Source organism: Lynx canadensis, chromosome D1 (assembly GCF_007474595.2).
Source record: "Lynx canadensis isolate LIC74 chromosome D1, mLynCan4.pri.v2, whole genome shotgun sequence".
Classification (NCBI taxonomy): domain Eukaryota; kingdom Metazoa; phylum Chordata; class Mammalia; order Carnivora; family Felidae; genus Lynx; species Lynx canadensis.
In genome coordinates, this window is record NC_044312.2 from 14,945,883 (window position 1) to 14,967,858 (window position 21,976).

General features: G+C 39.2%; 1 protein-coding gene across 3 annotated transcripts in view; it reads left to right on the top strand.

Moving 5' to 3' along the window:
- The window catches only part of RNF214 (ring finger protein 214), a 56,204-nt gene that overhangs the window by 24,763 nt on the left and 9,465 nt on the right, over positions 1-21,976 (top strand). For all 3 annotated transcript variants that reach the window (XR_004344182.1, XR_004344183.1, XM_030332072.2), the window contains exons 7-12: positions 19,363-19,459; positions 20,000-20,088; positions 20,690-20,780; positions 20,981-21,079; positions 21,302-21,678; positions 21,808-21,940. Coding sequence is in view for 1 of the 3 variants with exons in the window: in XM_030332072.2 (XP_030187932.2) it covers positions 19,363-19,459; positions 20,000-20,088; positions 20,690-20,780; positions 20,981-21,079; positions 21,302-21,678; positions 21,808-21,940 (886 nt within the window). In the remaining 2 variants the exon portion in view is untranslated. The remainder of the gene's footprint in view (positions 1-19,362; positions 19,460-19,999; positions 20,089-20,689; positions 20,781-20,980; positions 21,080-21,301; positions 21,679-21,807; positions 21,941-21,976) is intronic.

Consider the following 21,976-nt stretch of genomic DNA (forward strand, 5'->3'; position numbering starts at 1 on the left):
CTGGAGACGTGTTGAGTAAGAAGTTGCTGCGGCCAGGATCCAAGAAGTTTTTGCCTGCTTTCTCCTCGAGGATTTTGATGGCTTTGTGAGGTCTTTCATCCATTTTCAGTTTATTTTTGTGTATGGTGTAAGAAAGTGGTCCAGGTTCATTTCTCTGCATGTCGCTGTTCAGTTTTCCCAGCACCACTTGCTGAAGAGACTGTCTTTATTCCATTGGATATGCTTTCTTGCTTTGTCAAAGATTAGTTGGTCATACATTTGTGGGTCCCTTTCTGGGTTCTCTATTCTGTTCCATTGATCTATGTGTCTGTTATTGTCCTAGTTCCATTCTGTTCTGATGATTATTACAGGTTTGTTTGTAATACAGCTCAAAGTCTGGAATTGTGATGCCTCCAGCTTTGGTTTTCTTTTTCAAGATTGCTTTGGCTATTCGGGGTCTTTTCTGGTTCCATACGAATTTTAGGATTGTTTGTTCTAGCTCTGTGAAGAGTGGTAGTGTTATTTTGATAGGGAATGCTTTCCCAGTCATTTCTTGTCCCTTCTTCCAAAAGCAACTGCTGATTTCTGATTTTTTAAATCAGAAATTAATTTAGCAGGTTCTAGAGTGTCACATAAATGAAATCATAGAATGTGTACTCTTTTGTGTAGGACTTCTTTCATTCAGCATAATGTTTTGTGACATTCATTCATGTCTCTTTATTGTCCAGTAATATTCCTTTTGTTAATATACCACTGTTTGTCCGTTCTCCTTTGAGGGGCATGTAATGACTTCCAGATTTTGATTATTATGAATAAAGCTGCTGTGAACAGTCAAATACAAGTCTTTGTGTGAACATATGCTTTTATTTCTCTTGGGTAAATTTCTAGGGGTAGAATCATCAGGTAGTAGGCTAGGTATATGTTTAGTTTTATAAGAAACTGACAGATAAATTTCCCAAGTAGATATACGATTTTACACTCTGCCTACAAGGTATGAGAATTCTGGTTGCTTCATATCCTTGCCACTCAGGTGGTTGTATTTCGTTGTGGTTTTATTCTGCATTTCCCTCATCATTAATGATATTGATCACTTTTTCCACCTGCTTATTGATCATGCATATATTTGTTTTTGTGAAGTGTCCACTCAGATTTTTGCCCCCCTCCCTTTTTTTTGGTTGAGGTTTTAGAAGTTCTTTGCATATTCCAAATATAAAGCCCTTTATCAGTTATATATTCTCTGAAATTTTCTTCCATTCTCTGACTTAGCTATTCATTTTTTAATTGTATCTTTTGATGAACAAGTTTTAATTTTAAGGATATCTAGTTTATCAAGTTCACTTTTATAGTTTTTGCATTCTTTGTCCTAAGAAACCTTTACCTACCCTGAAGTAGCAAAGATGTTCTCTGTTTTCTTATGGAAGCTTTATCATTTTAGCTTTTATCTTTATGATCCATCTAGGCTGGTTAGTTCAGTTGGTGAGAGCGTGGTGCTAATAGCTTTCATCTTTATGATCCATCTCAAGGTAATTTTTGTGCATGGTGAGAAGTAGGGGTTGAGGTTCATTTTTTCCTACGTACCTATTCAGTTCTTCTAGCACTGTGTGTTGGAGAGACTTTCCTTTCTCTCCATTGGGTTACTTTACACCTTTGCCAAAAACCAAATGACAATATGAGTCATTTGTATAAATAGTAGGCCTATTTCTGAGTACTGTTTTTTAAAAATGTTTATTTATTTTGGGAGGGAGAAAGAGCGAACATGACTTGGGGAGGGGCAGAGGGAGAGAGAGAATCCCAAGCAGGCTCCGCAGTGTCATCGCAGAGCCCGTTGTGGAGCTCGAACCCACGAACCTGAGATCGTGACCTGAGCCGAAATCAAGAGTTAGACGCTTAACTGACCGAGCCACCCAGGCACCCCTGTGAGTCCTATTCTATTGCATTGGTATATTTGTCTATCTTTATGCCATATCATACTGTTGTGATTATTATGGCTTTATAGTAAGTTGTGGTCAGAGAATATAAGGTGTTCTGTTTTTTTTTTAAGGTTGCCTTGAACCTTTGCACTACCTTTGGGTCCTTTACACTACCATATATGTTTGAGAAACAGCTTGCCAGTGTCTACAAAAGCAAAAACAAAACTGGTGAGACACAGTTGCCTTGAATCTGTACATCAATTTGGGGAAAATTGACATCCTAATAATATTGAGCCTTCCAATCCATAAAAATGTGTCTGTTGGTTATTTAGGTCTTTGTGTTACCAACATTTTGTAATTTCCAGTGTACAGGTCTTACACATCTTTTTTTAGATTTCAAAAGAAATTTTTTCTATTTCATATTCTTTGACACTATTCAAGTAGAATTAAATTTTTAAATTTTTATTTATTTATTTAATTTTTTTTAAGTAGTCCCAATGTGGAGTTTGAATTCACGACCCTGAGATCAAGACCTGAACTGAGAACAAGAGTTGGACGTTTAACCTACTGAGCTTCCCAGGCACCCCAGAAGTAAATTTTCAAAAAAGGTTCCAACCATTTCTTGCTAGTTTGTAAAAATACAATTTATTTTATATATTAATCTTGTACCTCCTACTTTGCTAAATTTACACATGAATGTCTTAGTAGTTTTGTAGATTCTTTAAGATTTTCTATGTAAACAATTATAGCTTCTGTGAACATACAGTTTTATTTCTTCCTTTGAAATCTTAAGCCTTTTATTTCTTGTAAACATTATAGCACTGGCTAGGACCTCCAGTATAGTGTTGAATAGAAGTGGTAGAGTAGAGTAGTTCCCGCTCTTAGGAGGAAATGTTTACTGTTTTACCATTAAGCTTGATGATAGCTATAGCTTTTTTGTGGATGCTCTTTATCATAGTGGGGAAGTTCTCTTCTGTTTCTGATTTTCTGAGAGTTCTTAACATGGTTGGATGCTTAGTTTTGTCAAATAGTTTTTCTGCATCTATTAAAATTATCAAATAGTTTTTGCCCTTTATTCTGTTAATAAGGTGAATTACATTGATTTTTTTTTTTCAAGTGTTAAACCAGTCATCATCCTTGGCATATATTCACTTGGACAAGATACATTTTTGTTTTTATATATTGCTGGATTTGACTTGCTATTATTTTTTAGGGATATTTGTGTCTATACTTACTGAAGAACATTGATCTATATTATTTTGATTTTTAAAAATTTAGTTACATTGATTGCTGAGGGAGTAAAGTTAAAATGTTTATGGTTATAGACTTCCCTCTTTTTCCTTTTAATTCTGTGAAGTTTTCTTTCTTATCCTTTGAGGCTATATTGTTAGATACATATACATTTATGATTATTATATATTCTTGACAAATTGGCCATGTTATCATTATGAAATGTTTCTCTTTGTCATATTCTTTATGTTAAAGTTTACTTTATGTGATATAAATACTACAGTCTCATGTTTATGTTTTATATGGTGTATATTTTTCCATCATTCATCTTTAGCTTATCTACATTTTTATGTGTCCTGTAGACAGCATATAATTGAATCTTTCTTTTCGATCTCTTCTGACAGGCTGCCTTTTAAATAAAGGCTTTAGTCAGGGGCGCCTGGGTGGCGCAGTTGGTTAAGCGTCCAACTTCAGCCAGGTCACGATCTCGCGGTCCGTGAGTTCGAGCCCCACGTCAGGCTCTGGGCTGATGGCTCGGAGCCTGGAGCCTGTTTCCGATTCTGTGTCTCCCTCTCTCTCTGCCCCTCCCCCGTTCATGCTCTGTCTCTCTCTGTCCCAAAAATAAATAAAAAATGTTGAAAAAAAATTAAAAAAAAAAAAATAAATAAAGGCTTTAGTCAGTTTATATTTAATGTAATTATTGATATGGTTGAATTTAGGTCTACTCTTTTACTATGTAAATCGAATATTAATTCTTGAATATTCTTTAGAGTTTGATTTTAATTTGGCCTTTCCTTTGCCAAATACACATCTGTTACATTATTCACTGGCAGTATTCATTATAAAGAAAAACTACATACCTGCTACTTATGTTGTATTAGAAAGACTTGTATTTTTCTCGGATAAGGTATTTGAAAAATTTTCAGAGTCTTAATTGTAGAAACTTAGAATTATTGTCCCTTAGATTTTTAAATAATTAAAAAATTTTAGATATAATATACGTTAATAAAAGGCACTTTAAATTGCACATAGATGAATTTTTACAAATTAATCACACATGTAAACACTAACATGATCAAAGTATAGCACATACCCATTACCCTAAAATGTACTGTGTTCCTTCTCAATGACTGTCCTTACTTCCCCTCAGTTCCCAGGTAAACACTGATCTGCCTTCTGTCACTGTAGATTACACTTATTTTTTCTAGAGATTTGTATCTAATTTCTTTCACTCAGCATATTTTAAGGATTTATCCATGATGTTGTCATGGATGTGAAGTATGTCAATTCCTTTTTTTTTTTTTAAGATTTTCTTTTTGAAAGCAGTTTTAGGTTTATAACAAAATTGAGAGGGAGGGATGGAGATTTTCCATGTGCCCCCTGCCCCCACACGTGCATAGCCTCCCATTATCAGCATCCTTCACCAGAAAGGGACATTTTTTTTTTTTTTTTTTTTTTTACCAAGGGTGAACCTATCCAAATTCCATAGTTCACTTGAGGGTTCACTCTTGGTGTTGTACATTCTTGGTGTTGCACATTCTGTGGGTTTAGACAAATGTATAGTGATGTGTATCCATCATTATAATATCGCACAGAGTATTTTTTACTGCCCTAAAAATCCTCTTGCTCTATTTAGTCATCTTTCTCACACCTCCCCCACCAACAACCACTGATCTTTTTACTGTCTCCATAATTTTGCCTTTTCCAGAATGTTATATAGTTGGAATCATACAGTATGTAGTTAAGATTGGCTTATTTCACTTAATATTATGTATTTGAGGTTCCTCCATATCTTTCATGACTTGATTGATAGCTCTTTTCTTTTTGGTGCTGAGTCCTATTCCATTGTCAGGATGTTCCACAGCTTTTTGATCCATTCATCTTCTGATGGCCATGTTGATTGCTTCCAGGTTTTGGCAGTTATAAGTAAACATAATCATGCTGCTATAAACATCCATGTGTGGTTTTTATGTAGACCTAAGTTTTCAACTTCTTTCTGTAAATATCAGGGAGTGCAGTTGTTGGATCATATAGGAAGAGAATGATTAGTTTTGTAAGATACCGCCAAACTGTCTTCCCAAGTGACTGCACCATTTTGCATTCCCATCAGCAGTGTGTGAGGGTTAGCTCACGTCCTTGTCAGCATTTGGTGCTGTCAGTTTGGACCATTCTAATAGGTCTGTGTTGAAAGCTCATTGCTGTTTTAATTTGCGTTTTTCTGATGACAACTGATGTGAAGCAACTTTTCATATGCTTATTTCCCCTGTGTGTCTTCTTTGGTGAGGTGTCAGTTGAGGACTGGGGCTGATTTTTTTAAAATCAGGTTGTTTGTTGCTGTTGAGTTTTAAGAGTCCTTTGTGTGTTTAACAGTCCTTAATCAGATGTGCATATTCTCCCAGTCTGTGGTTTGTCTTCTAATCCTTTTGATACTATCCTTTACAGAAAAGAAGTTTTCGGGGCGCCTGGGTTTAAGCGTCCGACTTCAGCCAGGTCACGATCTCGCGGTCCGTGAGTTCGAGCCCCGCGTCAGGCTCTGGGCTGATGGCTCAGAGCCTGGAGCCTGTTTCCGATTCTGTGTCTCCCTCTCTCTCTGCCCCTCCCCCGTTCATGCTCTGTCTCTCTCTGTCCCAAAAATAAAATAAACGTTGAAAAAAAAAATTAAAAAAAAAAAAAAGAATAGAAGTTTTCAATTTTAATGAAGTCACTTTATCAGTTATTTCTTTCATGAATTATGTCTGTTTTGTATCTAAAAAGGCATCACCATACCTAAATTCAGCTAGAGTTTCTTTCTTGTTATCATCTAGAAGTTTTATAGTTTTGTATTTTACATTTAGGTCTCTGATCTATTTTGAGTTAATTTCTCTTAAAGGTGTAAGGTCTGTGTTTAGATTTTTTTTTTTTTTTTGCACGTGCATATCCAGTTGTTCTAGCACTATTTGTTGAAGAATCTCTTTGCTTTATTTTATTGCCTTCACTCCTTTGTCAAAGACTAGTTGGCTATATTTATGAGGGTCTGAAATAGGCTCTTTATTCTGTTTTATTGATCTGTTTGTTCTTTTGCCACAACCACACTGTTTTGTTTACTGTAGCTTTATAGGTCCAGTATCATCAGTCCTCCAACTTTGTTCTTTTCTTTCAGTACTGTGATGGCTAATCTGAGTCTTTTGCCTTCCATATAAACTTTAGAATCAGTTTGTTGACATCCATAAAATAAGTTGCTGGGATTTGGATTGAGATTGCATTGAATTTATAGATCAAGTTGAGAAGAACGGACATCTTGACAATGTTGAGTCTTCCTATCTATGAATGTGGAATCGCTCTCCATTTGTTTAGGTCATTTTCCATTTCATTCATCAGTTTTATAGTCTTCCTCATACAGATCTTATATATATTTTGTTGGATTTACACCTAAGTATGTCATTTTGAGGGGTGCTAATGAAATGGTATTCTGTTTTTAATTTAAAATTCTACTTACTCATTGTTGGTATATAGGAAAGTAATTGACCTTGTATCCTTCAACCTTACTTAAACTCTTATTCATTCAAGGAGGGTTTTTTTATTGCTTCTTTCCAATTTTCTCCATAGGTATTCATGTCATCTGCAAAGAAAGATATTTTTGTTTTCCTTTCCAATCTGTATACCTTTGATTTCCTTTTCTTTCCTTATTGCATTCTTCCAGTATGATATTGATGAGTGTTCAAGAGGGACATCTTGATCTTAGTGGGAAAGCTTCAAATTTCTTACCATTAAGTATGATGTTAGCGATAGGTTTTTGCAGGTAGTCTATCAAGTTGAGAAAGTTCCCCTCTATTTCTAGTTTACTGAGAGTTTTTTTTTAATATGTATTTTTTAAATATTTATTTTTGAGAGAGAGAAACAGAGTGCAAGTTGGGGAAGATCAGAGAGAGAAGAGGGAGATGCAGAATCCGAAGCAGGCTCCAGGTTCTGAACTGTGAGCACAAAGCCTGACGTGGGGCTTGAACTCATGAGATGTGGGATCATGACCCAAGCTGTAGTCAGACGCTTAACCAACTGAGCCACCCAGCCGCCCCTACTGAGAGTTTTTTTCATGAATGTTGGATTTTGTCAAATGCTTTTTTTGATAGGATCTGTAATTTTTCTTTTTTAGCCTTTTGATGTGATGGATTACATTAACCGGCTTTTGAATGTTGAACTAGTTTTGTATACACAGGATAAATTCCACTAGGTCATGGTGTAAATTCTTTTTATATTTGTTTAGATTTGATCTGCTAAAATTTTGTTGAGGATTTTTGCATCTTATGTTCATGAGAGATAGTGGTTTGTAGTTTTCTTTCCTTTTTTTTTTTTTTAATGTTTCTTTATTTTTGAGAGAGAGCGCAAGTGGGGGAGGGGGAGAGAGAGAGAGAGGGAGACAGAGGATCTGAAGTGGGCTCTGCTGCTGACAGCAGCAACCCTGATGCGGGCTCAGACTCACGAACTCTCAGAGCATGACCTGAACCGAAGTCAGATGCTCCACCGACTGAGCCACCCAGGTGCCCCATGTAGTTTTCTTTCCTTCTCATGTCTTTGTGTGATTTTGGTATTAGGATAATATTGGCCTCATAGAACAAGCTGGGAAGTATTCTCTCTTTTCTGTCTTTTCAAGGAGATTATAGGGAATTAGTACAGGTTTTTTCCTTGCCTTGCCTTGCCTTGCCTTGCCTTGCCTTGCCTTGCCTTGCCTTGCCTTGCCTTGCCTTGCCTTTCCCTTCCCCTTCCCCTTCCCCTTCCCCTTCCCTTCTCTTCTCTTTTCTTTCCTCTTCTTTCCTCTTCTTTCCTTTCCTTTCCTTTTTTCTTTTCTTTTCTTTTCTTTTCTTTTCTTTTCTTTTCTTTTCTTTAATTTCCTCTTTTCTTTTCTTCTCTTTTCTTTTCTTTTCTTTTGTTTTCAGTAATCTCTACACCCACCATAGGGCTAAACTCACAACCCTGAGATCAAGAGTTGCATGCTCCACCGACCAAGCCAGCCAGGCGCCCCTGTACGGTTTTTCTTAAATGTTTGCTAGTATTTACCAGTGATCCCTTTGGGCCTGGTGCTTTTTGTTTTGGAAGGTTATTAATTATTGACTCTTTAATAGATATTCCTTTTTAATGTTGAGTTGTGGTCCATTGTGTGAATATTAAAAACAATTTTTTTAAATATTTATTCATTTTTGACAGTGAGAGAGATAGTGTGAACAGGGGAGGGGCAGAGAGAAAGGGAGACACAGAATCTGAAGCAGGCTCCAGGCTCTGAGCTGTCAGCACAAAGCCTGATGTGGGGCTCGGACTCATGGACCATGAGATCATGACCTGAGCTGAAGTCAGACGCTTAACCGACTGAGCCACCCAGGTGCCCCTACTGTGTGAATGTTATACAATTTTGTCTGTGCAGTTGTTCTAATATAAACTGGCTGCCCTTCTTTCTGGTGAGAAGTCAGTGACTGTTCAAGTGTTGTTTCCTTCTGTGTATTGTCTCATTTTTTTCTATAGCTTCTTTCAGGTTTTTCTCTTTGGTTTTCAGCGGTGTGACTTTGATCTGCCCGGGTGTAATTTTCTTCATATTTTTCCTGTTTAGGGTTTTTTTTGAGCTTCTTAATCTGTAAAGTTATGTCTTTTACCAAATTCTGTGAAATTTTCTGATATAATTTGTATATATTTTTTCTGTCCCATTCCCTCCTTTCTTTCTGGGACTCTGCTTTCACATATGTTAAACCTTTTGATATTGTCCTACAGCTCATGGAGGCTCTGTTCATTTCTTTCCAATCTTTTTCACTCTGTTCCTCATATTGATATATCTTTAAGTTCATTTATTCTTTCTTGTATCATTTCCATTCTGTTGTTAAGCCCAGGCAGTGAATTTCATATTTCCAGTATTGTATTTTTCAGAGTTCTGTCATTTCAGTTTATCTCTTTTTTATAGTTTCTGTTTCTCTGCTGAAAATTCTTATTTGTTCACTCCTTGAGAGCATATTTTTTATGTCCTTTTTCATGGTTAAAGTAGATGCTTTGAAACTCTTGCCTGCTGGGGCACCTGGGTGGCTCAGTTGGTTACGCGTCCGACTCTTGATTTCAGCTCAGGTTCTGATCTCATGGTTCATGGGTTCAAGCTCCATGTCCACTGCACTGTCAGTGCAGAGCCTAATTGGTATTCTGTCTTTCTCCGTGCCCCTCCCTGACTTGCTCTCTCTATCTCTCACAATATAAATAAAATAAAAAACTTTAAAAAATGAAGTAAAATAAAATTCTTGCCTGCTAATTCCAGCATCTTGGTGACCTTGAAGTTTCCGTTGATTGAGTTTTCTTTTTTGTCAACCAGGAGTTGGAATCAGAAAAATTGTCCTAAATAAAAAACCAGCATAAAAGGTACACACTTTATGATTGTATTTACATGAACTTCTAGGAATGACAAACCAACAGTGAGAGAAAGTAGATCAGTTATTGTCAGTGGGCCAGGGTAGAGGGAAGAGATTGATTGCCATATAGTGTTCAGGATGTGCAGACCATATAGTCTGTGTTGCATCTACTCAACTCTGTTGTAGCATTAAAGCAGCCATGGACAATATGTAAATAAAATGAGCATGACTATGTTCCCCCCCCAAAACTTGATTTATAAAAATAGCTGGCAGCCTGAATTTGACCCACAGGCCATAGTTTACCAACTCCTGCTCTTGACTGTGGATCATATTTCCTGTTTCTTTGTATGTTGGTAATTTATGGTTAAATCCTGAGTATTGTGAATAGTATATTGTAGAGACTCTGGATTTTGATATATTTCTCCAAAAAGTCTTGATTTTTTTTTCCATTTTTAAGTCATTATTATTTTTTTTAACTTGTTTCATTTTTTATTTTTTTTAAATTTACATCCAAATTAGTTAGCATATAATGCAACAGTGATTTCAGAAGTAGATTCCTTAATGCCCTTTACCCATTTAGCCCATCCCTCTCCCACAACCCCTCCCGTAACCCTCAGTTTGTTCTCTATATTTATGAGTCTCTTCTGTTTTGTCCCCCTCCCTGTTTTTATATTATTTTTGTTTCCCTTCCCTTATGTTCATCTGTTTTGTCTCTTAAAGTCCTCATATAAGTGAAGTCATATGATTTTTGTCTTTCTCTGACTAATTAGTGTAATACCCTCCAGTTCCATTCACATCATTGCAAATGGAAAGATTTCATTCTTTTTGATTGCCGAGTAATACTCCATTGTGTGTGTGTGTGTGTGTGTGTGTGTGTGTGTGTGTGTGTACACCCCACATCTTCTTTATCCACTCATCCGTCGATGGACATTTGGGCTCTTTCCATATTTTGGCTATTGTTGATGGTGCTGCTGTAAACATGGGGGTGCATATGTCCCTTCAAAACAACACACCTGTATCCCTTGGATAAATGCCTAGTAGTGTAATTGCTGGGTCGTAGGGTAGTTCTGTTGTTAGTTGGTTTTTTTTTTTTTAATTTTTTTTAACGTTTATTTATTTTTGAGACAGAGAGAGACAGAGCATGAACGGGGAAGGGGCAGAGAGAGAGGGAGACACAGAATCGGAAGCAGGCTCCAGTCCCTGAGCCATCAGCCCAGAGCCCGACGCGGGGCTCGAACTCACGGACCACGAGATCGTGACCTGAGCTGAAGTCGGACGCTTAACCGACTGAGCCACCCAGGCGCCCCTGTTGTTAGTTTTTTGAGGAACCTCCATACTGTTTTCCAGAGTGGCTGAACCAGCTTGCATTCCCAAAAAAGTCTTGATTTTTAAAAAAAAAAACATTGGTCTTATTGAGCTATTTCCTTAACTAGACTTAAACATCATACCCTTGTTTGATGTCCAGCAGCTGTGGTCTCTGTTAAGTTTATTTAGCTGTAACTGGTGAATCTCTTCTGTGAGACCATGACCTGGACTGAAGTCAGATGTTTAACCAACAGAGCCACCCAGGTGCCCCATTAGATGCTAGTTCATTATCAGATGTGTGTTTTGCAGGTATTTTCTCCTATTCTGTGATTTGCCTTTGCATTTTATAACAGTGTCTCTTGAAATGCAGAAATTTAAGTTTTGGTGAAATCCAGTTTTCCAGTTTACTAGGTTTTTCTTTCGTGGCTCATGCATTTTGTGTCCGAAGAAATCTTAACCCAAAGCAAAAGTACATTTAATTAGAAGAATTACAATTGTTTACATTCTTGTAAGTCTCTTTAGTGGAAGAAGCTTAATTCTCCTATCTACTTCTACATTTAATCTTTTGCAGTATGTTGTGTTTTTTTTTTTTTAAGTTTAGTTGTTGTTTATTTTGAGGGGGGGAAGGGCAGAGAGAGAGAGAATTGCAAGCAGGCTCCACATTGTCAGCATGGAGCCTGTCTCAGGGCTCGATCTCACAAACTGTGAGATCGTGACCTGAGCCCAGATCCAGAGTCCGACCTTAACTGACAGAATTCTCCAGGCGCCCCTGCAGTACGTTGTTTTGATTGAAATATGTGAAGAAAATCTGGTGATACACAGATAGTTGGAAAAGGGAAGGGTGTTTTAATAGCCTTTTTTAAAGATAATTGTGGATATTTTTGATAGCACCCCAAAACTTGACTGGTATCTTAAAGGTTAGTTGAATCTGTTGGCTTAAGTTGCACTTTGAATGGAATTTTTAACTGTGTTGTATAGGGGAGGACAAACCCTTCCTTCTACCCTGTTGGGTTTAATGTCTGAGGCCCATTTAATTGACAGAGATTAACAGGAGTAAGAAAACAACCCATAAGTACAACATGCATACACATGTGGAAGAGCTCAGTGATGAGTAGCTGAAAAGGGTGGTTAGAGTTCGGGGCTTATCTACCATCTTAATAGGTGAGGGGGACAGGGAGAGAGGTACTTACGGGAAAACAAGGGACTTCTTAGGAGGGTGGGGAGAAAAGACACTTATGGGACTTTTTGGAAAGATAAGTGGCTTTTCAGGAAAACAAACTTAAGCTTATGATAACAAAAGTTCGTGATAATATTTGTCTGTAGGTATGAGTGGTTTCTTTCTTCTTCGGGGCCATAAAACTCTCTTGGAGAACGGATTTAGGGTAGTTTTTATTCATTGTTCTCTCTCCTGGGAGTAAGTCTGCTCTGAAGAAGAATTTATGACATCCTTATTTCCCAGAAGTTGCTGCTTTTAGGAAGGTAAGGGAAGCTCCCAGAAGGCTTTTTTTTCTGCATCTGTTGAACCTCAGATGTCTTCAGCTTCGAATAATTTTTATGCCAGCTCTGAGGTTCTGAGTGGGTTCCATAGTTGATTTGGTAGCACAGTGCATTGATAATTTGGAAACTATTGGTTTAGAATTATTCAGACCTTCTAAGTGTTGGCACAGTTTACCGTACAGCTTATGAAGAACCTCATTTGTTGATGTCACCATCGATTTCGTCAGAATAGTCTTTACCTAGTGGGAATCTTGCAAGCTCCCAGTGGCTGGTACACATTTTCCAAAGTACTAATTTTTGCCCGAAAGCTCAAAATTGGTTGTCGGTGATAAATATTGTCAGTTGTTTCCTTTGAAATAGCAAGAGTACGCCACTCATTTTCAAGGACATGTCTGCCAGACACTCAAGTTCAAATAACCATAGTTTGTCTCTCGGTAGTTCTTGTAAGTAAAAATGGTATTTCATGAAAAAAGAGGCTAGTCAACTCGCAAGTCAAATGGTCTCACGAGTGCTTTTCCATGAGACAGCCATATACTTTGGTCTGTAGCATTTTATCAAACAGTATTTTAGAAATGTTTATTTTTAGAGGTTGAGATTTAATAAAATTATTACACTCTATGGCTTCATCACAACATCGTTAAGTAAAGCTTAAACCATGAAAATAAAAAGTCACTCAGCTTAGATTATGGGAGCATAACTTATGTTTGTTGCCAAGAATTCACATACAACATTATCTTTGATGCTTAGTTGGTGCCCGTATTAGACGAATAAAAAAAATAGCAAGTCTAATTGCGTCTGTAGATTTGTCGGTTTGTAAAGCAAAATTACAATTCTTCAGATGAGATCTTAACTAAGTCTTCAAATTTGCAGCAGAATCTTTAATTTGATGAATTACTGTATCATCAAAAAGGGACATTGCCGTCGTTTATTTTGCTGACTTTTCATCCAGCAGGCATGTAGCAATGTCAGCTGGACAAGGCTGTGCTTCTCTGGTTAATGCAGTACAGTAGTTTCCCTGGCTAAGATGCTTCGGTGGCTTTTTCGTTTCTGGTTTGAAAGCCTTTAATGAGATTTTTATGAATTTTAAAGACTTCATCACATCTGCTTTTAAAATAGTTCCTTTTTCTTTAAAGTCTGAATGATCTAGGGGCGCCTGGGTGGCGCAGTCGGTTAAGCGTCTGACTTCAGCCAGGTCACGATCTCGTGGTCCGTGAGTTCGAGCCCCGCGTCGGGCTCTGGGCTGATGGCTCAGAGCCTGGAGCCTGTTTCTGATTCTGTGTCTCCCTCTCTCTCTGCCCCTCCCCCGTTCATGCTCTGTCTCTCTCTGTCCCAAAAATAAATAAACGTTGGAAAAAAAAAAAATAAAGTCTGAATGATCTCAAAATGTCACTGTAACTTAACTGGCACAATATAATTAGAAAATGTTCTGTGGCTTAAGATACAGTAACGTAAATTGTGAGCGTCTATAAAGTCAAGGGAAAGATGGCTTTTGTCGTACTTTGGTTTCTTATTTATAATTTTGCCCAATTTCTTTGGAGTAGATTCTTTCCATGAGTCAGAAAACTGTAGGTCACTGCATCCTTTTTAGGATCTGTGAGATGTATACATTGCAGCTATGGGTTGAGAAAATGAGTCTTCTCGTCTCCCTTTTTTGAGCCAGTGATTCATTTTTCAATGTAAGAGGAAAATATAGATAAATTTCCTTTTATTTTAGAAAAAGTTAAATTGTAAAGTAATACATTTTAGATAGAACTTAAAAATGAGAACATTTTCAGGACATCTGGGTGTCTGAGTCAGTTAAGCGTCTGACTTCAGCTCAGGTCACGATCTCGTGGTTTGTGGGTTCGAGACCTGCATTGGCTCTGTGCTGACAGCTCAGAGCCTGGAGTCTGCTTCAGATTCTGTGTTTCCCTCGCCCTCTCTGCCCCTCCCCCAGTCGCATACATGCTCGCTCTCTCTCTTTCTCTCAAAAATAAACATTAAGAAAAATTTTTTTCATTTAATGAGAAATTTTTTAAAAATTAAAAGAAATTATTGTAAACAAAATGGTAAGTTCTTGTTTCTACCTAGATGCCTGGAGAACTTGGAAATTTTACAGTGATTATTTATTGGACAATAATGAGATTATAGAGATTATAGCAAGTATAAGGATAGCTATAAAAGCACAACAGAAGTACTGAGAAGGGAAAAAAAATTGAGAGCTTAAATTATGCCTTCAACCTACTATTTTAAGACATGTTAGAAAACATAAGAATACAGAAGCGTATATTCCATTAGCCATCAGTGATGATACTATCATGTGTTGTGTAGCCTAGGTCAGGAAAATCCATTGTAGACTCATGAGGGGATGAGATTGACAAAGGCAAGTAATTTTAGTGTTACTATGAAATTAGTTTTTGCTTCATAGACCAGGCCCTCAAAGGTTTTGGGGACTGTGGACTATGTTTTGCAAACTGCTGTTCTAGATTATTTCTTCTATATCTAGGGCTTCCGCTACTGTCTTTATGGTTGTGACCTTGATCTGTACCCCTTGCCCAGACTACACCCCTGAACGTTAGACTCCTGCATCCACTGCCTGCAACTTTCTGGACCACTTCTCAGCTGAATGCTCTCTTTGGCCTTTGCACATACTGTTTGTTCTTTTTTTAAAAAAATTTTTTTTTCAACGTTTATTTTTTTGGGACAGAGAGAGACAGAGCATGAACGGGGGAGGGGCAGAGAGAGAGGGAGACACAGAATCAGAAACAGGCTCCAGGCTCTGAGCCATCAGCCCAGAGCCCGACGCGGGGCTCGAACTCACGGACCGCGAGATCGTGACCTGGCTGAAGTCGGACGCTTAACCGACTGCGCCACCCAGGCGCCCGCACATACTGTTTGTTCTGCCCAGAATTTCCTTGCTCCTTGTGTTCACCTGGCAGACTCTTGGATTGCGAGTTTCTTGGGGCAGGAACTGGGCATCTTTATATTCCCAGGGTTTAGCATGGTGCCTAGCACCCTGTGCTGCTAAGTAGATTTCTTGAATTATGTTGAATCAAGGAAGAATTCTAGTCTCATAAACAGTACGTTCGCAATTGAAGCCTGGGGTAAATATTTCTGCTTATGTCTGATCTCATCCATTCTATATTGGTTAGTGTTAGTGTCTGTTTCGGAGTAAAAGATTTTAGATCTTATAACCTCTACCCCCACTTCAGGAGAGCCAACCCCTTCATTCAACAGTTTTTGTTTTGTTTCCTTTTGCCTTGCCTCGAGTATAGTATATTCTGAAAGGAAGACATTTGGTCTGAGGACCCATCTTAATTTTTAGCTCTGTGTCTGACTGTTGAGAGGATTTCACAAGACACTTATCATCTGCTTCTCTCCATTAAAATCACTGAGTTCCACCACGCCTTGTGGTGGAAAATTCATATGCATATATTTTCGTTTCTCTGAAGGAGGACGTTCTACCGTCCAAATGAGATAACTAACATTAAGTTCTTCCTATATGCCAGAGACTGTTCTATGTGTTTTACATATGTTAACTCATAATATACATAACAGCTCTGTGAGAGGTAGACTCTCGATATCCCCATTTTATGTTAGGGTAAGTAACTTGCCAGAGGGTCGCATAGATAGTCATAGGGCCTGGATTTGAACTCAGAGCTTAGTTTTTGGCTCCAGAGGCCATGCTTTTAACTACTCTGAGTAGCTTCCTCTTCAATCTAGGTACATTATTTTTATCATTAACCTTTGTTAGTATACATGCACAGATGCTTATAATAGTATTTATAATTGTCAAATTGAAAATAACTTAAAACCTAAATAGATAGTGGTATGTATGTACAGTGGATAGTTATTTAAAAATTCACATTTTGGGGGCTCCTGGGTGGCTCAGTCAGTTAAGTGTCCTACTTCAGCTCAGGTCATGATCTCACAGTCTGTGGGTTCGAGCCCCACATCAGGCTCTGTGCTGACGGCTCAGAGCCTGGAGCCTGCTTTGGATTCTATGTCTCCCTCTTTCTCTGACCCTGCCCCCGCTCACACTCTGTCTCTCTCTCTCTCAAAAATAAATAAACACTAAAAAAAAAATTTTAATAAAAATAAAAATTCACATTTTTGAAGAATACTTAATGATATGTAAAAATAAGATAGGTTAAAAAAGTAAGACAAAGGTCACAGTTTCTGTTTGAAAGTACACTTAATGGATTTATATGTTACATGTGTATACGTAAATATACAAATATTTATTTTAAAAGACTGGAGAGAAGTATAATAATGATTTTTTTGTGAGTATTGCAATTGTGAGAAATTGAATTAAAAAAATACTTTAGGGGTGCCTGGCTGGCTCAGTCAGAAGAGCATGCAGCTCTTGATCTTGGGGTCATGAGTTCGAGCCCCACAGTAGAGATTAAATAAATAAACTTAAAAAAAGAAAACTTTATTAAAAAAACTTTTTTTAATGTTTATTTATTCTTGGAGAGAGAGAGAGAGACAGAGTACAAGCAGGAGGGAGACACAGAATCCAAAGCAGGCTCCAGGCTCTGAGCTGTCAGCACAGAGCCCGATGTGGGGCTCGAACCCACAAAGCGCGAGATCATGACCTGAGCCAAAGTCGGATGCTCAACCGACTGAGCCACTCAGGTACCACCCCCCCTCCCCCCGCCAAAAACTTTAAAAATAACATTTGTTTGGGGGGTGCCTGGGTGGCTCAGTTGGTTAAGTGTCCGATTCTTGGATTTGGCTCGGGCCATGATCTCACAGTTTCATGGGTTCAAGCCCTGCATCAGGCTCTGCTGGCAGCAAAGTCTGCTTGGGGTTTTCTGTCTCCCTCTCTGTGCCCCTTCCCTACTCGTCCTGTCTATGTTTCTCTCAAAATAAATGAATGAACTTAAAAAAAAAATAACATTTTTTGGATACTTCACGTGTGCTGGGTAGCATATTAAATTCTTCATGTGTGTTTTCTCAGTAAATTCTCCCATCAGTCCCATGATGTAGGTATTACGCATTTTTCAGATGACAAAACTGAATCCTAGGACAATTAAGTAACTTGTCTAGGGTCATACAACCAATAACTAAAGGAGTTAGAGCCTCTATATGAGACTCTTTTATATTTTCTAAAGTTTTTATAATTTGTATTATTTGCATGATCAAAAATAAAGTTAATTTTAAAAAGTATGCAAAAATTGGGAACTACAAGTCAGACTTACACGGTCTGCTATTTACTTATTTGAACCATTGATTCCCTGAACTAGCTATGCAAAATAACAGAAGTATGGGACTAGAAAGAAATTAGACCAGGAATTAGAAAAGTTAAAATAGACTCACTGGTTTCTCTTGTACCAAGGATTTTTATGACCATCTACTATGGGGAACGGATTCTTTTTCTAGGGTGGATTGCAGATCTGCTGCATATGTTAGAGGCTAGTTACCATTTGATGAGATTGAGCACTTTTGACTGTTTAAAAATTCTTTGACCATTTTTGTGGTGATGGTTAGTAGTTTGGTTTGTCTTGTTGGATCCTGGTGAGGTAGATGTGGCCATTGCCCCACAGGAGAAGATTTTTGTGTGTGAATCTGTGGAATGCCCGCATGGACTTGGTAGAAGGATTTTTCTTATATAAATGTGTACCTATGTTTGATAAATGTGTTTAATGAAAGAGACACTCAGTGACCATCTGTAATCTTCAAGAATACGATCAATCACAGAAGGCAGCTGTCATGTTTTTCTACATGTTATCCCATTGTCAGGGAGTGACCAGAAAAGCTAAATGGATCATTGATTGACCCCGTGGCATAGTTCACGTGTTCTTACGGTTAGAGAATTCTGACTCCTCGTGTGTATTTTACTTGAGGAGTATGTGTTGTAGCAGGAAAACACAACTGCCTATGAACTTCTGTCTAAAGAATCAGTAGAGAATTCCTCTTTTGGCAGGATGTTAGTTTGGGAAGGACGACACATAGAGATTAAGAAGAAAATCCCTACCTGGTCATTTCTATCTATCTGACCTTGTCAATGGAGGGACAGACTACTGTTTGTGAATCAGTGAATGGTTGTATGTGTCACACACATACACACCCACACTTTGTCTGTGAAGTGGGGAGCAGGGCTCTGTGAAGGGTCAGATGTAAGGAGAAGGCACCTCAAAAACTTGGTAAGTGGATCACTCCCTTTCCTATGTGTGAAGCTACCAAAAAAACAGAAGAGGACTAAAATTATTTATTTTACTGAAGAAAAGTATGAACATTTTTCTTAAGATGTAACTCTTCCTGACCTTTTCTTCTTCTTCTTCTCAACTTTTAAAAATACAGTGAAAAAACTTCAACATTCCCATATTCTTTCCCACTGATCTGGATATTCCTTTGCCTTTCAGCCACAAAACTTAACTATAGTCCAGTGTCATGTAAGGAGCTCCTCCTGCTGGCTCTGTACCTGTGGTCCTGAGTAGGGTGCTTGACCCTCCACATTCTGCAAAACCCCTCAGAACAGGCACACGGGGCAGTTGGTCACCTGACCCTGAGTGGGTATATTACATTCTAGGGATGGGGCTGGGAGGGCGATGTAAGAAGGGAGGAAACTGATGAAAATATGAAACCCTGAGATGTGAAGAGAGCATTTTTTCCTTCTGAAGAATGTTTACTATGTCTAAGAAAATAGGAAAATCGGTAAGCTGGTATCTGTATGGCTAGAAGTGATTCAGTGCTTGCTGCATTAGAAGTGAGTATTAAGCGGGACCCGTGTTTGGTCCTGCATTCTTCATACGCGTACTAAAAGACAAGTTGAGAAAGAAGAGGAATGTGATATGGTTCCGAGCCCTCTTCGAACATAGAGCATTCTGCGTTCATTGGGTTTTGTCCTCGGGCACTCTTTCCTGCTCTTGGTAACATTTTTTTTTTGGCAAATGGAGACATGAACATTTGTGTTTTCAAATATGGGGCCTTTATGCAGTTACAGACCACTTTAAACATTCTGCTCCTAGATCTATATTAATACTTAGAGTAAGACTTCCTGTAACATACCTGCTAGATCAATTTCAGGTTTACTTTTGCCTTGATGTCCCTTAGCAATCTTGTCTTTCTCTCCTTACTCTTGTTCTTGGTTTCTTACCTTACAGAGAAGTGTGGGAAATGGAACTAGATAGACTCAAGAATCAGGATGGCGAAATAAATCGGAACATTATGGAAGAGACAGAACGGGCCTGGAAAGCAGAGGTGAGAAGAGCTCTGTGTGGAAAGCCTTGATATGAGGCTTCCAGATAATAGAACCTGTTGTCTTAGAGTATGCTATAGTACCTTATATAACATAGTATACTATATATATAATATAGTATATTTTAGCATCATATGGTATTGTACTATTATATATAGCATAGTGTAGTTATTCTACCACTAAGCCATACAAGTGTTCTACCATATAGCCACTAAGTAAGCATTTGGTTTCTTAAAAAAAAAATTTTTTTTTACATTTATTTATTTTTGAGAAACAGAGTGAGACAAAGCGTGAGTGGGGGAGGGGCAGAGAGAAAAGGAGACACAGAATCTGAAGCAGCCTCCAGGCTCTGAGCAAGCGGTCAGCACAGAGCCTGATGTCGGGCTCGAACCCACAAACTGAGATCATGACCTGAGCCGAGTCGGATGCTCAACCGACTGAGCCACCCAGGCACCCCTAAGCATTTGTTTTAACTTCGTGTTTAGCTTCAGGTATATAAAATTAACAAATTATCTGTGTGCGTATGTGTGTGGTTTCCTCAGATCTTATCACTAGAGAGTCGGAAAGAGCTGCTGGTATTGAAACTAGAAGAAGCAGAAAAAGAAGCAGAACTGCACCTCACTTACCTCAAGTAAGTACCTTCCCATTCTAGAGTCAAGGTCCTGCAGTTTTGTGTTTCGTGTATGTGTGTGTGTGTTGAGCGGGGCGCGGGGGCGGGGTGGGTGGGTGGAGGGGGAGTTGTTTTGTTAGGTTCTTCAAACCCTAGGCCAGCTCATCTGGCATTTGGTCTGTCTTCGCAGGAATTTCAAGGCCATCCTTGTCTGCACACTAGTCATTGTTCAGTGATTTCTCTTCCCGTATGTTATAGCTTTGTATTTTTTATTGTATTGGTTCCGGTTGGATTAACAGTATTTCTTTATGGTGTCAAAGCATAACGGATATCTTTGGAGACTTGTTTCTCGCGCAGTCATTTCTCTTTCTGCCGTGGAATCTGGAGGGCCCTTGTGGCATTTCCAGGCAGACCAGAAACCCTCTGTGGTGGGTCCTCTTTCTTTAATAATTGGCTTAAAAGATGCTGGAGTTAGAATGAAGCAGATGACTTAGGGCCCTGGCCGCCTCCTGCACCTGGTCTGACCTCGCCAGGCCTGTTAGCCCGACACTGTCCTGCTATCTCAGAGAGTCAGGAGCAGGGCTTTCTTCAGTTCTGTAAATTCCTGTTGGTTTCTTGAAAGGTCAACCCCCCCAACACTAGAGACCGTTCGTTCCAAACAGGAGTGGGAGACAAGGCTGAATGGAGTTCGGATGATGAAAAAGAATGTTCGGGTAAGTGTTGTAATGGGTGATGGTTGAGCGAAGGAGTTCAGTCTGTGCTGAAACCCTGGTGATAGGGACGGACCTTGTACGTTGTCACTTAGGGTCGGCTCTGCCCTTGCCTTTGCTCTTCTGATACTGGTTGGTGTTCTCTCTCTAGAGCCTACTCGAGTCAGCAGAAAGGATAATCCTTTCCTTTCTCTCTTTTCCAGGACCAGTTTAATAGTCATATCCAGTTGGTGAGGAACGGAGCCAAGCTGAGCAGCCTTCCTCAAATCCCGACTCCCACTTTGCCCCCACCCCCATCAGAGGTGAGAGGGCCAGTGTGGGGGAGGTTACCTTTCTGTGCTGCCGGCACATCCAGCCTTTACTTGTTCCTTTTATGAGGAAATTGGTTTCATTACTGGTATTATAACATTGTTGTTGTTATTGTCGGTATTATTTGGCATAAGAATTGCTCACTGACATCTCCAGTTTCCTAAACTTTTATTTTCTTCCTTTCTCTCTCGTCCTCTACCTCTGCCGCACTACAGACAGACTTTATGCTTCAGGTGTTTCAACCCAATCCTTCTCTGGCTCCTCGGATGCCCTTCTCCATTGGGCAGGTCACAGTGCCCATGGTTATGCCCAGCGCAGATCCCCGCTCCTTGTCTTTCCCAATCCTAAACCCTGCCCTTTCCCAACCCAGCCAGCCTTCCCCGCCCCTTCCTGGCTCCCATGGGAGAAATAGCCCTGGCTTGGGTTCCCTCGTTGGCCCCCACGGTCCACACATGCCCCCTGCTGCCTCCATCCCACCTCCCCCAGGCTTGGGCGGTGTTAAGGCTTCTACTGAAACTCCCCGGCCCCAACCAGTAGACAAACTGGAGAAGATCCTGGAGAAGCTACTGACTCGCTTCCCACAATGCAATAAGTAAGTGTCTTTCAGGACTGATTAAAAATTTGTAAGAGAAATGTCTGTGGGTTAAAATAGGAGAGGTTTCATGGATATTTCCCACGAGTATAGCATAGGATTTCTCTCCCTCGACATTTGGTTTCTTAGGGCCCAGATGACCAACATCCTTCAGCAAATCAAGACAGCACGGACCACCATGGCAGGCCTGACCATGGAGGAACTGATCCAGTTGGTAGCTGCACGACTGGCAGAACATGAGCGGGTGGCAGCCAGTACTCAGGTAAGAAGGGCTACTTGGGGGAGAACTCAGACCTGC